The sequence below is a fragment of the Vipera berus genome, assembly GCF_964194415.1.
Source record: "Vipera berus genome assembly, chromosome: W".
In the NCBI taxonomy this organism is placed as follows: domain Eukaryota; kingdom Metazoa; phylum Chordata; class Lepidosauria; order Squamata; family Viperidae; genus Vipera; species Vipera berus.
This window is the reverse complement of record NC_138210.1, coordinates 55,407,438-55,422,642: the sequence shown is the minus strand read 5'-3', so window position 1 is coordinate 55,422,642 and position 15,205 is coordinate 55,407,438. Positions and strand designations below refer to the sequence as shown.

General features: G+C 44.7%; 1 protein-coding gene across 2 annotated transcripts in view; it reads left to right on the top strand.

The window, feature by feature from the left end:
• The window catches only part of LOC308676223 (serine/threonine-protein kinase BRSK2-like), a gene marked incomplete at both ends in the record, with an annotated part of 73,713 nt that overhangs the window by 51,393 nt on the left and 7,115 nt on the right, over positions 1–15,205 (top strand). For both annotated transcript variants that reach the window (XM_081342023.1, XM_081342022.1), the window contains 6 exons: positions 1,418–1,564; positions 3,201–3,232; positions 6,037–6,201; positions 6,766–6,863; positions 9,073–9,223; positions 12,775–12,835. In XM_081342023.1, coding sequence (XP_081198149.1) covers positions 1,418–1,564; positions 3,201–3,232; positions 6,037–6,201; positions 6,766–6,863; positions 9,073–9,223; positions 12,775–12,835 — 654 coding nt within the window. The remainder of the gene's footprint in view (positions 1–1,417; positions 1,565–3,200; positions 3,233–6,036; positions 6,202–6,765; positions 6,864–9,072; positions 9,224–12,774; positions 12,836–15,205) is intronic.

Sequence of the window (15,205 nt, the reverse complement as noted above, 5' to 3'; positions counted from 1 at the left end):
ATATCCCGCCCTTCTCCGAAGACTCAGGGCGGCTTACAAGCTTAGCAGTAGCCTTCATTCTATGTATATGCCTGCTTATTAGGGCTTTCACACACCCCCGAAGCGGCATTATTACAAAGTCAGCTTAATTGCCCCCAACAATCTGGGTCCTCATTTTACCTACCTCGGAAGGATGGAAGGCTGAGTCAACCTTGAGCCTGATGGGATGCGAACCTGCACTAATTGCAGGCAGCTGGTGTTACTTAAGGAGGCATGAGCCCACTGCTCCACCAAGGCTCTACAATATGCTACTTCAGGCTGCCATAGAAAATCACAAGAGAGATAGTACTGGTACTTCTCGACTTACTAGTTCATTTTGTGACCGTTCGAAGTTATGGCACTGAAAAAAGAGACTTGTGATCATTTTTCACACTTATGACCGCTGCAAGCATCCCCATGGTGGCGGGATCAAAATTCAGGTGCTTGTCTACTGACTCATAGTTATGACGGTTGCACGGTCCTGGAGTCATGTGATCCCCTTTTGCATCCTTCTGACAAGCAAAGTCAGTGGGGAAGCCAGATTCATTTAACAACCGTGTTACTAATTTAAGAACGGCAGTGATTCAGTTAACAACTGTGGCAAGAAAGTTAAAATGGGGCAAAATTCACTTACCAAATGTCTCGCTAAGCAACATAAATGTTGGGCTCGGTTGTGGTAGTAAGTCGAGGACAGCCTGCCATAGTTATAACTTTTGTTGTTGTTGTTGTTGTTGTTGTTGTTGTTGTTGTTGTTGTTGTTGTTGTTGTTGTTATTATTATTATTATTATTATTATTATTATTATTAATTAGATTTATAAACTTGCCAATTCCCAATGATTCTGTTTGTTATCCTGATAATATTTGACACGAGGGAGGTGGCAGTGAAAGGAAGAAAGATTAATGAAGGAGATGAGGGCAAAAGGACCAATGTTGCACGCCTTCACGTTTAAACTGTTTTGGCTTTTACGGGTAGTCCTTGACTTATGACCAAGGCAAGGCAGTTGTTAAGTGAGCCGTGCCTGTTTCGATGACCATTTTTTTTGCCATGCTTGTGAAGCAAATCACTGCAGTTGTTTTAAGTGCATCACATGGACATTAAGCAAATTTGGTTTCTCCCGCCCCCTCCCCCCATCCCCCATGACTTTGCTTGCAAAAGCCAGCTGGGAAGGTCTCAAACGGTGATCACATGACCTTGCCATGCTGCACCCATTTTAAATACATGCCAATCGTCAAATGCCTGAATTTTGATTACAGGACCGTGGTTGTAACTTCAAACAAACGGTTGTACGTCAGGGGCTACATTGTGATGTTAACCAGTCCCAAGGAATTCCTGCAAAACCGTAAATCTGAAGGAGCTTCTGTGGGGGTCTTCATTTCTTTCACCCTTTTCTCCTGCAGGGGGCGCTACCCTTTGATGATGACAACCTACGGCAGCTGTTGGAAAAAGTGAAACGTGGGATTTTTCACATGCCCCATTTCATTCCGCCAGACTGTCAGAATCTCCTGCGTGGCATGATTGAGGTGGAGCCAGAGAAACGTCTCAGTGTGAGTCATCCTGTTGTTCCCAAGACTGGAGGAATGGAGGAAGGAGCATGCTTGGGTGCTGGGGTGGAAAAAGGATGGAAGGTCCTGGATAGCACCGTTGCCCCCTGGGGAGGGGTCACTCTTGAATATAAAGAATGATAGTAGCTGTCATAAATATCTATGAAACAGTGAGAATGGAATGGAATGGAATGGAATGGAATGGAATAGAATAGAATAGAATAGAATAGAATAGAATAGAATAGAATAGAATAGAATAGAATAGAATAGAATAGAATAGAAGAATAGAATAGAATAGAATAGAATAGAATAGAATAGAATAGAATAGAATAGAATAGAATAGAATAGAATAGAATAGAATAGAATAGAATAGTAGAATAGAATAGAATATTCTTTATTGGCCAAGTGTGATTGAACACACAAGGAATTTGAGAAGATTTGGGTTAAAATTCTTCCCTGATATGGTCGATTTTCATACGATCTGATTGGCTTGAAATTTAGTTAGGATTTGATTGAAACAAATTACGTGTAGGTAATATTGTTCTGCAAAGGGACGCAGTGGCTCAGTGGGTTAGGACGCTGAGCTTGTCGATCAGAAGGTCGGCAGTTTGGCGGGTCGAATCCCGAGTGCCGCATAGCAGTGTGAGCGCCTGTTACTCGTCCCAGCTTCTGCCAACCTAGCAGTTCGAAAGCATGTAAAAAATGCAAGTAGAAAAATAGGGACCGCTATGGTGGGAAGGTAACAGCGTTCCGTGCGCCTTTGGCGTCTAGTCATACCGGCCACATGACCACGGAGACGTCCTCGGACAAGCGCTGGCCCTTCGGCTTTGAAACGGAGATGAGCACCGGCCCCTAGAGTTGAAAACGACTGTGCGGGGGAACCTTTACCTTTTTAATATTGTTCTAGAACAGATGTCCCCAACCTTTCTAGGTTGGCAGCCCAGAGAGAAAGGAAGGGGCAGGTATGGGGCCGCGTGCACGCACGCAACACAAACAGGGGCAGAGCGAGTGGGTGCATAACATTGGGGCGGGGCTAGCGCCCGCACAATGCTAGAGACAGGGCTAGTACCTGCACGACACTAGGGCTAACACCCATGAGATGCTCGAGGCGGGGCTAGAACCCACGCGAATCTGGTGGTGGCTTGAGCACCCCCACAACACTAGCGCCCACACAGCATTCAAAGCACTGCTAGTGCAAGTGGTGGTGGGGAGTGCGCGCACACATGTGTGAGCACTGGCCAGCCATTCATGTGGCCCAGTGGCCAAGAGGCCACAGCCAGGTAGTGGGCCAAGGCCCAAAGGTTGGAGACCCCTGTTCTTGTAATGCAAAAATTATAATTTGGTGGCACCTTCTGGAAAGGCCAAAAGAGATTTTAAAGGTGCCATCTCCAAGATGAGGAATTCTGCCCCGCAGGCTATATTTCTGCCCCTGGCTTTTGAAAGCAAATCTATTTTAAGATTCAGTTAATGTTTATGTTTATTTTATCTACTGAATGTCTGAAGATAAGGGCATCTTATTCTTAACACATGTTTTAATGATGACTGATAGGGCAGTCATAGTTTGTAACTTTTTAAAAAAATTAATGTTTGGGAAAAGGACCCTAATGTTGGTTTATTTTTCTCCATGCGGTGGCTTTAGCTGGAACAGATTCAGAAACATCCGTGGTTCTTGTGAGTATAAGATAAGATAAGATAATCTGTATTGTCATTTTTTTACTGTGGGCACAATGGCACACATCAAAAATGAAATTTAGTTGCCCGCTCTCAAACTGAAACACATACATGACACACACCTAAAACATACTGTATGCAACATACGTATAGACCCACACCCTTACATATACATAACAATAAAATATTAAATACTGTCCATCTTGAATATATAACGAAAGGAGGAAGCTTGAGAGTTCACAAGGTTAATGCTGTATGGAATGAAACTATGGCTGAACCTGGATGTTCTGCTTCGGATACCACGAAGCCCCCTCCTCCCAGAAGGTAACAAGGAAAACAGGTCGTGAAGAGGATGAGTCGTGTCCCAGATAATCTTATGGACCCTGCTCAAGCAACTCTTCTATTCTGGATGGGAGGGAGGGAACTGCCAATGATCTTTTCAGCCATCCTCACCACTCTCTGCACCGCCTTCCTGTCTGAAGCAGTGATGCTTCCAAACCAGACTGTGATGCTGTATGACAGGAAGCTCTCGATCGTCCCCCTGATCGTGGTCAGGACAGGGGAAGGAAGATGTGCTTTTCTCAGGCGACACAGAAAATGCAGGCGCTGCAGTGCCCGCTTCACCAGTGTCTCACAGTTGAGCGACCAAGCCAGCCTACTCGCTAGCTGCACACCCAGGAATTTGATGCTGGTTCGATTTCCAGCTGATTCTCTTTTCCCTTGTTTGAGGAGCTCTCCGTATTGATCGAGAGCCCAGTATTTTCTGTCTTCACCAACCAGAGGGGAGGGCAGGTCTTGCAGAGGAGACCAAGGCATGAGCAGAGTTCAGAAATGACAACGTCCCACTCTACCCTCTCAGCGTTGTCTAGAAGGGGTGAGCCCCACTGTGGCTCTTCAGAAGTCAACCACCTCAGCTAGCATGATCAACAGAGAGGGATGTCCAGAGCTCTTGTTTACTAAAAAAATCTTATCCTTAGTTTTTGAGGCTCTGCCTTAAACTGTCTTTTCAACTATCTAAGAGAGCAAAAAGCTTTAATAAACATAAAAAAGGGAATACACATAGTCCTGAGTTTACAGCCATTTGCTCGGTGACAGTTCAAAGATACAGTGGCGCTGAAAAAAGTGACCGATGACCAGTTCTCCCATTTACAACTGTTGCAGCTCTCCAGAGTCACACGGAACAAAGTTCGGGCACCTGGCAACCAGCATGCATATATTTACAAGGCTTGCAGTGTCTCGGGATCCTGGGATTGTCATTTGCAATTTCCTAGGGAGCTTCTGACAAGCAAAGTCAGCCGGGGGGAAGCCAGGTTCACTTCGCAACCTCATGATTCACTTAACTGCAAAGATTCCCTTAAGAAGTGTGGCAGAAAGGGTCGTAAAATGGGGCACGGCTCACGGAACAACTTGTTAAGCAATAGAAATTTGGGGCCCCTCTGTGGTCATAGGTCAAGGACTACCTGCAGTTACTGTATATTTGTTTAGCTATATGTGGTGGTGAGGTTTTGGGAAAGAAAAAGGTGCCGGAACTCACACATGTCATACAACCCACCTTGCCTACCCTACATCCAAAAAAGGTACTGGAACTCCGTTCTGGGCGTTCTATACAAAAAAAAAAGACCTGGCTATATGTGAGCCCTAACGATTCTAAAACGTCACTATGGAATTTAAAAAATGGGTTTTCAATAGATTATGTGTTCATGAAAAGTCTACTAAACAATACATAGACTGTTATGATCCATACAGTTATTAACCATTGTAAAAAAAAAACGTACCAAGGGTGCAGACCTGGTCCCACAAGCACAATCTTTGGCAACTTTGTGGTGCTGCATAGGTGTTTCCCAATTTTTCCATTAAAACATATCTCTTGAGAAGAATGTAATTCGGGAGCAGAGAGCCTGGGCCTCTGATTCCAGTCTCTTACATCAGGAGTGTGGAACCTTGACAACTTTAAAACTTGTGGACTTCAGCTTCCAGAATTCCTCAGCCAGCTATGCTGGCTGAGGAATTCTGGGAGCTGAAGTCCACAAGTCTTAAAAGTTGTCAAGGTTGCAGACCCCTGTCTTACCTGACCACTTAAGCCTCACACCCAGAAGAGTTAAAATAATTAATGCTTAAAATAATTAAAGGTTTCTTATCTTGCTGCTACTTCTATATGCAGATTTGGATTTTTTTTTTTACGGAAAAGCAAGTTACCAATGTTGGGGCTGAATCGGTAAACCAAACCTATTTATATCCATTTATTAAATAAATTTATATAGCTGCCCAATTCACACACAGTGATTTTGGGCAGTGTGCATAACATTTAAAATTCTCAATTTAACCCTACTCCCTGTGGCAAAAATAGAATCAAACAAGCTACTTGATTGCCTCCAAAGGACAGAACTATGTCTTCAAGGCCTTGCAGAAAAGAAACAAGGTGGGGGCCAATCCTGTCTCCAGGGAAATATTGTTCCAAAAGGAGGAAGTCACCACAGAGAAGGCCCTTTTCCTAGGTCCCACCTGATGGATTTCCTTCATAGTTGGAACCCATAACATGCCCTGCCTTTCTGCTCTGGTGGGTTGGTTAGTTGTAAGACTGGGTAGATGGCAAAGAGATATCTTATTTCCAAATCTTTATGAACTTTGTGTTGAGAAACCTACCCATTTATAACACTGTTTCCACTTCCACTGTGAACCCCGGGAAACAAGTCATTTTTGCTAATGGCTTTTGCCAAAGGTCTTCATTCTCTTATCCCATTCCTCAAGATTTTAACGGGGCAGCATCTTCCTTCATCTGATTTACACACTACTTCTTCTTCCAGAGGAGGGAAGAATGAACCAGAACCAGAACAACCGATCCCTCGGAAGGTAGCAATCCGACGGATTCAGTCGGTCAGTGAGCTGGACCCTGACGTGTTGGATAGCATGCACTCGTTGGGCTGTTTCCGTGATAAGAACAAGCTAAAGCAAGAGCTGCAGAATGAAGGGTGAGGACCTGTTACCTTAAATTTTGCTCCTTGTGCCGAGGAGATGCATTGTTCTAAGTCACGGGTAGGCAACCTCGGCTCTTTTATGACTCATGGACTTCAACTCCCAGAATTCCTGAGTCAGCTGACTCAGGAATTCTGGGAGTTGAAGTCCATGAGTCATAAAAGAGCCGAGGTTGCCTACCCCTGTTCTAAGTTCTTTCTTGTGGCATTTTGAAAAGGTGATTTGAACTCTTATTGGAGGAACTGTGCTTCTGTAGAGAAGCTGGGACAATCACCTCACCATTGCAGTTCCCATGACTGAAAAAACTTGCAGAGTGCAATTCAGATGGATGTGTTATATATGTGTGTCTGAAGGTGTCTGATGAGGGAGGAAACAGAATTGAGTTTTGATTTGTGATAGAAATATGGATAACTGGCGGGAAAGATGGGAGAAGAGGCTAGTTAGGAAACGTATGCAAATAGTTGGGGGAGAAATAAATGGACGGTATCTTTTCTAGAGTCAGGCGATAAACCCATTTTTATTCTAAGCATACGCCCTCATTTTTCTGATCTCCATTTCAGAGAAAATCAGGAGAAAATGATTTATTACCTTCTACTTGACCGCAAAGAGAGATATCCCAGCTGCGAGGATGAGGACCTGCCTCCACGCAATGATGTTGGTGAGATTTTGGGGAAACCTTTCTCCATCAGGACCAGAAAAAGAGTGGAGCAGTGGTGGCGATGACTGCTGATCACTGAAGGCAGTGTTTCCTCAATCCTGGCCACTTCAAGACAGGTGGACTCCAACTTCCAGAATTCCCCAGCCAGCATGGATGACTGAGGAATTCTGGGAGTTGAAGTCCACCTGTCTTCAGGTGGCCAAGGTTGGGAAACACTGAAAGGGATGGCAAGCATTTCTAAGGTTCTTCTTCCCTCACTATTTCATCCGACTGATACGGAGGAAACACGAAAGATGAGTCCAACAAGTAAATACACGTGGACATACCTCTGGTTAAAGCTCTGCTCTTTGTAGACGTCTTCTGCCCATATAAAGGTAATCTTTGACTTACAACCATTTGTTTAGTGACTGTTCAAAGCTACAGTAGCACTGAAAAAAGAGACTTACAACCCTGTCCGTCAGACTGGCCCCCAACTTGCTCCCTAGGAAAGAACGACCCTCCTCGTAGTAAAGGTACTTTTACTGGAGATGTTGAGTGCAGTCTGAGTGAGGCAAGCTCTGAAGAAAAACGTCCTGAAAATCATATATTGAAAGCAATCCCCAATGTCCAAAATCCTCCCCCGCTGGTAGAGCAGTTCAATCAGGTCTTGTTCCAATGTTTTGGGAATGTGGTGCCTCCTGGTGCTACAGTACATTCCTTTCCCAGGGCTGCTGCTCTTGAAGGCAGGAAAGATGACTTGGTTTGGCACCCGATTTCCCACAAGATTCCTTCACACCTCCAGTGCTCTTCCCCTCTCACGTGCCCCCCTCCCACCTGGTTATGGCGGTTGCTAACGAGCTTCGAAGAAGACGAAGATAGGTCTCAGCTGAGACCGTCCTTGCACTGAAAATTGTTGCAGCATCCGCAGAGTCGTGTGATCAAAATTCAGACACTTGGCAAACCTGCATGTGTTTACAAGAGTGGCCCTGTGCTGGGGTCAGGTCATCTGATTACCAGTCAGCATGTTTGAAATGGGTAGATTTAATTTGGATTTTTGAATCAATTAGGAGAAGCTCCCCCTGCGCCCGTGCAACAGCATCTGGATTGATTCACAGGCGCAGATAAAATCACCTTGAACTCAGTCTCTAAATTCAAAATTTCCAGAGTCCTAGTATCTCGTCTTCATTCCCAAATTCTCTTCTCTTGCTCTTTCAAAACAATGGTCGTACATCCATGGCTGGACAAATGGCTGGGTCGTTTGGAGCTAGCTCCCTCTCCTTCTGGCACACTTTGGGAAGTGTGTGTGTGTGAACCAAACAGGCAGCCAAATTACAGGTAGTCCTTGACTTATGACCACAATGGAGCCCAGAATTTATCTTGCTAAGTGAGAAGTTTGTTAAGTAAGTTTTGGCCAATTTTACGATTTTCCTTACCACATTTGTTCGGCAAATCCCTGCAGTTGTTAAGTTAGTAACAGGGTTGGTAAGTGACTCTGGCTACCTCGTTGACTTTGCTTGTCAGAAGGTGACAAAAGGTAATCGTATGACTCCAGGATGCCGCAACCATCATAAAATATGAACCAGTTGTCAAGCATCCAAAAGTAAGTCATGTGACCATGGGGATGCTGCAATGGACATAACTGTGAAAACCAGTGATAAGTCACTTTTTCACTGCTGTTGTAACTTTGAACGGTCACTAAATGAACTGTTGGAAGTCAAGGACCACCTGTACAACTCTGCCTTAGCGCTGTAGTCTCCTATCTAACGTAATATCACCATATGCTAAATAAATAGATATACATACAAGCAACAGAGTCATAAATCATAAGATACAATCATAAAGTATAAGATACAACCAACAAAGTGATAGTCACAAGATGCCAATAGAAGCAGGTAATAGGAAAGATGAGAAGGATAATAGTAATACAGTCCTACTACACGGTTAGATATCCTTAGGCATGAGACAGTGCTGTGGGAGTTAGGTGTTGAGCAGAGTGATGGCATGGGGGGAAAAAAACCTCTTTGTGTCTAGTTGTTTTGGCATGCAACGCCCTACAGCGGCATCCTGAGCGGAGAAGTTGAAATAGTTTTTCTCCAGGATGTGGTGGATGGGCATTAGGTACAAAGGATTTATTATTCTGAGTTTGGAATGTCTCCTATATAAACACCAGCCTCCGAAGTTCACCCAGAAGGGAAGGCCTTATTGCATCCGTCTCCTTTCTATCTTTCAGACCCTCCTCGGAAGCGCGTTGACTCCCCTATGCTGAACCGACATGGCAAACGCCGACCTGAGCGGAAATCCATGGAAGTCTTGAGCGTCACAGATGGTGGTTCTCCAGTCCCAGCCCGACGGGCCATAGAGATGGCACAACATAGTCAGAGGTGAGCTTGTGTCCAACTAAGTGTGTGTGCGTGAAAGGGGGGTGGTGGGAAATCTTCAAATCTGGCATTTGGAGATTCTGTTGTCTTTCCAGTGTGCTTCCTGGCCACTGAAAATGGAACTTGCAAACATTTTAAGGGTTGGCTAATCTCTAAGGCAGCCATGGCAAATCTAGACAGCACACTAAAAAGCAGAGACATCACCCTGACAACAAAAGTGCGTATAGTCAAGGTCATGGTTTTCCCAGTTGCAATGTATGGCTGTGTAAGTTGGACCGTAAGAAAGGCTGAGCACCAAAGAATTGAGGCCTTTGAACCATGGTGCTGGAGAAGACTCCTGCGAGTCCCTTGGACTGCAAGGCGATCAAACCGGACAGTCCGAGAGGACATCAACCCTGACTGCTCTTTAGAAGGCCAGATCCTGAAGCTGAAACTCAAAGACTTTGGCCACCTAATGAGAAGGAAGGACTCACTGGAGAAGAGCCTAATGCTGGGAAAGGTGGAGGGCAAGAGAAGAAGGGGACGACAGAGAATGAGGTGGCTGGATGGAGTCACTGAAGCAGTAGGCGTGAGCTTAAATGGACTCCAGAAGATGGTAGAGGACAGGAAGGCCTGGAGGAACGTTGTCCATGGGGTCGCAATGGGTCGGACACGACTTCGCAACGAACAACCAACAACAAATCTCTAAGGCTGTTCTAGGAATGATAATGTACCTTTAAGGTAAAGATTTCCCAAAATCAAAGTCAGTGCTTGATAACCTCAGGGACATATCCATGTAGCTTTTTTGGCAACAGTATGGAAACCCCACATTTCCATACTGTCTTCTTCTGGGATTTTTCTTCAGCTTTTCAGATTAGCTTGTAGCTTTAGGATTTTCTGGTGTCTTCCATCTAAGTACCAATCAGGTTTGATTCTATTTAGATTTGGGGGAACCTGCCAGATACTGCCATCAGTAGCACCTATGTATCTCAAACAATGATCAAGCTCCATACCTGGCAACTTCCTGGTTTTATTTATGTTGCTCCCATGGCAACAAAATGGAAGTATGCGGTGTTTGGTGCTGCCTGAGCATGCTCTAGTTTGCCTGATGGTATCACTTAGTCAAGTCATGAAACATCTGCAAACAACAATCAACCTCAGAGAGCCCTTAAGAGAACACAGTTCAGCCCTGAGCTATATATAAATCTCTTCTGTTGGAATATGGAAAGTAGTCCTCGACTTACGACCACAATTGAGGGGGGGGCCATTTCTGTTGCAAAGGGTGATCACATGATCCTGGAGCGTTGCAACCATCATAAATATGAGTCAGTTGCCAAGCGTCTGAATTTTGATCCCATGACCATGGGGATGCTGCAAAGTATGAAAAATGGTCATGTCACTTTTTCGGTGCCGTTGTAACTTTGGTCATTAAGTGAACTCTGGTAAGTCGAGGACTCTATAGTTTGTCACCGCTTTCTTTCACTACTTTTTTCTGATTCCTCATCTAGTCTAAATCACTGGCATATTTTGATAGTTCCTTACTGTGCGGATTTTGATTGCTTGATAATGTCCCATCAAATCATTTTTTATTCTTAGTAACCACATAGACCAAGGCTTTTCAACAAGTAGTACGGGTACCACCTGTGGTACATTGGCACCTGGCAGGTGGTACGCGACCATCCTAGAAAAGTGGTAGCGGGGGAGGGGAAATGAGCTGAACCAGTGACAGCACCGCACAAGCCTGAGCGAGAGACGGCTGGAGCTGCAGGGCTGTCAGGGCTCAGCGGAAGCGCCAGGATCAGCGCCAGGCTCAATCTGGAACTCGGGGCTGATCCTGGTGCTTCTGCTGAGCCCAGAAGAAGCGCCGATCAGCTGGAATGTTGCAGCATCTCCAGGGTCTTGTGATTTACATTCAGATGCTTGGCAACTGATTCATATTTATGACGGTCACGGTGTCCCAGGGTCATGTGAAGTGACCGAAACATGCTGCAACCACCCAGCAGACGGGGGGAATAAAAACCAAACACCCCCCCACCCCCACTGCCAATCCTCAGCAGAAATGCTCACAACAATGAAAACCTCAGACAGGAGGAAGAGCGCCACCAGGCAGGCAGGCAGGTGTCTTGCTCGGCTGTGGCTTGGGGGGCACTTTTTTCAGTGCCATTGTAACTTCGAATGGCCACTAAGCGAACTGTTGTAAGTTGAGAACTACCTGTACTTCATCACTTTTTCCTTTTTTTTTGGTCATTAAGTTTTTGACACCTTGCTAGGTGATTAGTGGTACTCGGATGTTGCCATATCCTAAAAGTGGTACAATGGGTGAAAAGCCCTGACATAGACAGATTTTCTCCAGGACAATCTGTCCCAACCTTCAAGTCTTCCATTGGGTCTTCCATCGCTATTGTTACTGAGTCCATCCACCTTCCTGCTGTTTGTCTTTTCCCTTTTCTTCCATCTTTCCTAGCATCAGTGACTTCTTCAGAGAGCTAGGTCTTGGCATAATGTATCCAGAATGCAGACCTACTCTATATAAAATGAAACGTGTGTTGTGTGTTTAGCATATATATATATTGTGTAGCAAGAACAGCAATGAACACTAGTAATGAATAGCATGTTAAGTTTCAACCCAAGTTTTGCACTTAATGTTGAAACTTAACATTAAGAAAACCAAGATCATGGCATCCGGCCCTCTCAATTCCTGGCAAATAGATGGGGAAGAAATGGAGGTAGTGACAGATTTTATTTTCCTGGGCTCCAAGATCACCTCAGACGAGGACTACAGCCAAGTAATTAAAAGACGCTTGCTCCTCTGGAGGAAAGCCACAACAAATCTAGACAGCACACTAAAAAGCAGAGACATCACCCTGTCAACAAAAGTGCGTATAGTCAAGGCTATGGTCTTCCCAGTTGCAATGTATGGCAGTGAAAGTTGGACCATAAGAAAGGCCGAGCGCCAAAGAATTGAGGCCTTTGAACTCTGGTGCTGGAGAAGACTCCTGCGAGTCCCTTGGACTGCAAGGCGATCAAAGCGGTCAGTCCTAGAGATCAACCCTGACTGCTCTTTAGAAGGCCAGATCCTGAAGTTGAAACTCAAATACTTTGGCCACCTAATGAGAAGGAAGGACTCACAGGAGAAGAGCCTAATGCTGGGAAAGATTGAGGGCAAGAGAAGAAGGGGACGACAGAGAATGAGGTGGCTGGATGGAGTCACTGAAGCAGTAGGCGTGAGCTTAAATGGACTCCAGAAGATGGTAGAGGACAGGAAGGCCTGGAGGAACGTTGTCCATAGGGTCGCGATGGGTCGGACACGACTTCGCAGCTAACAACAACAACAAACGAATAGCAAAGAACTTCAGGATATATATTCTGAAATTCTTTGCTGTTCTTTGCTGGTAATGTCCAAAGATTCTTATGCTTATTCATTTCTTTAGGGTATCTTTGATTGGGAAGGCTGAAAACTTTTCATAATGCTATTTTAGACCAAAGTTTAGACCATATTCTTCTCTGTTTCACCACCTTCTTCCTTCCAAGACAGCACTAATCCTCATATATGTCTTTACCCTCCACCCCCACAGGTCTCGATCTGTAAGTGGTGCCTCCACTGGCTTATCTTCTAGTCCCCTCAGTAGTCCCAGGGTGAGTATATGGACTAGGCAAAAAAATGGTATGTTGGTAAAAGGGATGGGTGGGTACGGCAATCAACTGCGGCAGAAGATGACAAAGGCAATGGTGGATAAATTAAATATTAGGCTGCGGGAGGAAGTGTAAGTTGGGGAAGATGACCCTTAGACTCAGCAGTCTTGTTGACATCCCACCCTGCACTTGGTTCCAATTGCTGAAGTGCTGAGGACATTGTGTTAGTTTTCCTGGCAGATGTGGTGTGTACTGTACAGTGCATGAACGATAGCCAGAAAATGCATCTGGAAAAACTCACTTCCCACCCCATTTCCATGACTACATTTCCATGCTAGGGAAAAGCAACACCTGTTGACTTGCATTGGGGGAAGAGCTTTCAAAAGCACCTCGCATCCCTCTGTGGGAAAGGGGGAAGGTACAGAATAGGGAAGGAAGGCTGAGGTATATGTAGATCTTGGATGAAGAAAGTCAGAGAGATATGTTTAAGCAGAGGGTCGGATTAAAGGGCAGGCCATTGCTCAAGGGTTTGGATTTATTTATTCATTTCACCAATCTGTACCCTGCCGATTTGCCAGTGGATAGGTTTTATAAGTAGTCTGGTTGGCAAGAGGCAAGAAAATAAATTAGAGCAATCTCTCTGGTGTTGAACTACACCAGAATGGGATCTTGGGAGTTATAGTTCCATATCCCTGGAAAGGATTAAGCTGGGGAAAGGAGACTCAAATCTGAGCAACCCAGGACATCTGCAGGATGTAGTCAAAAACGTGGTGGTGACCACGATGGTGTGATCAGAGCTTCACCAATTTCTCTTAACGTGCATTGCACATACAAGCAGGTAGAGTTTCAACTATACCATCTTGACTATTTTTAACCATAGCCTGCAGATGCTTGGGGAATAACCAGCTGGCCCCCAAATGCTTGTTTTTGGCTTGTTAGTGGTGTTGGGAAATCCAGGTGAAGGCTATCATGTCAAGGAAAAGGGAATTCACTTTTTCTCCATATCACCGTTCTTTCCTGCCCATAATTTATTCATTTATTCGTCAAATGTCTTAAGGCCATCCAACTCCATAAAAGCTCTGGTGGTGTACAATAATAATAAAAGGAATGTTGGAATTATATATATTATATATATGTTTTAAATGTTTGTTAAGCATTCAGAATACACTTGCTTGGTCCCAGACACGGGACAAATCTTATTTCCTGTTAGGAAATAACTGATGAGAACAAATAAGTTTGAAATGATCATATCGTTCTCCCTTTATTCTTTGTTAGCAAGCCAAAAAATTTACACACACACACACACACACACACACACACACACACACACATTGCTCAAAAAAAGGGAACACAAGATAAGGCATCCTACTATTAAATACAGTACATTGTGTTGTTTAAGTGTTCCCTTTATTTTTTTGAGCAGTATACACACACACACACACACACGGTGGCTCAGTGTGTTAGGACGCTGAGCTTGTCGATCAGAAGATCAGCAGTTTGGCGGGTCGAATCCCGAGTGCCGTGTAACAGAGTGAGCGCCTGTTACTCGTCCCAGCTTCTGCCAACCTAGCAGTTCGAAAGCACGTAAAAATGCAAGTAGAAGAATAGGGACCACTACGGTGGGAAGGTAACAGTGTTTCGTGCGCCTTTAGAAAGCAGCGGGTTTTTAAAGTTTGCTTAGATGAGATTGAGGTAGTGGCTTTCGGGTTCTCTGGGAAGGCCCTGCTTCCTGGGTCCTATCAGACAGCACTGTTTAAACCAGGGGTAGGCAACCTCGGCTCTTTTATGACTCATGGACTTCAACTCCCAGAATTCCTGAGCCAGCTTACTCAGGAATTCTGGGAGTTGAAGTCCATGAGTCATAAAAGAGCCGAGGTTGCCTACCCCTGGTTTAAACAATGAGACCTGAAGCATTGGCAGAAACTACAGGAGGCAGATGGTCCTTTTTCCACTAAAGGTTGCAAGGCTGTCACTCTTCTGTTCCGCTGGAAACATATTAGAAAAAGTTCAGAATCTTTCCTCTTTCCCCCCCCATGCCCTGCACTGGATTCTGAATCTCCGTTTGACTCTCCATGTGTCTTTGCTGTTGTAGATTTAGAGGCGTTTCAGATTATTTCTCTTTTGAGTCAGACTCTTTCCAGACACAGCTGAGATCTCTCTTCTTACTGATAGTTGTTCCTGAGATTGTTATACATCCTGAACCTCTTCATTGTCACCCGATTTTTTTCACTCAGACAGATTTGTGATCTAGCCTGATCCAGATCAGCCCCGTTGGTACTGGTGTACAAATGGCAGTGTTCCTCCTGTTTTAACTGGGATAAGGATAACATTGGAATGGTGGATTACTTCTGCATATGTACAAATATCTGTTAT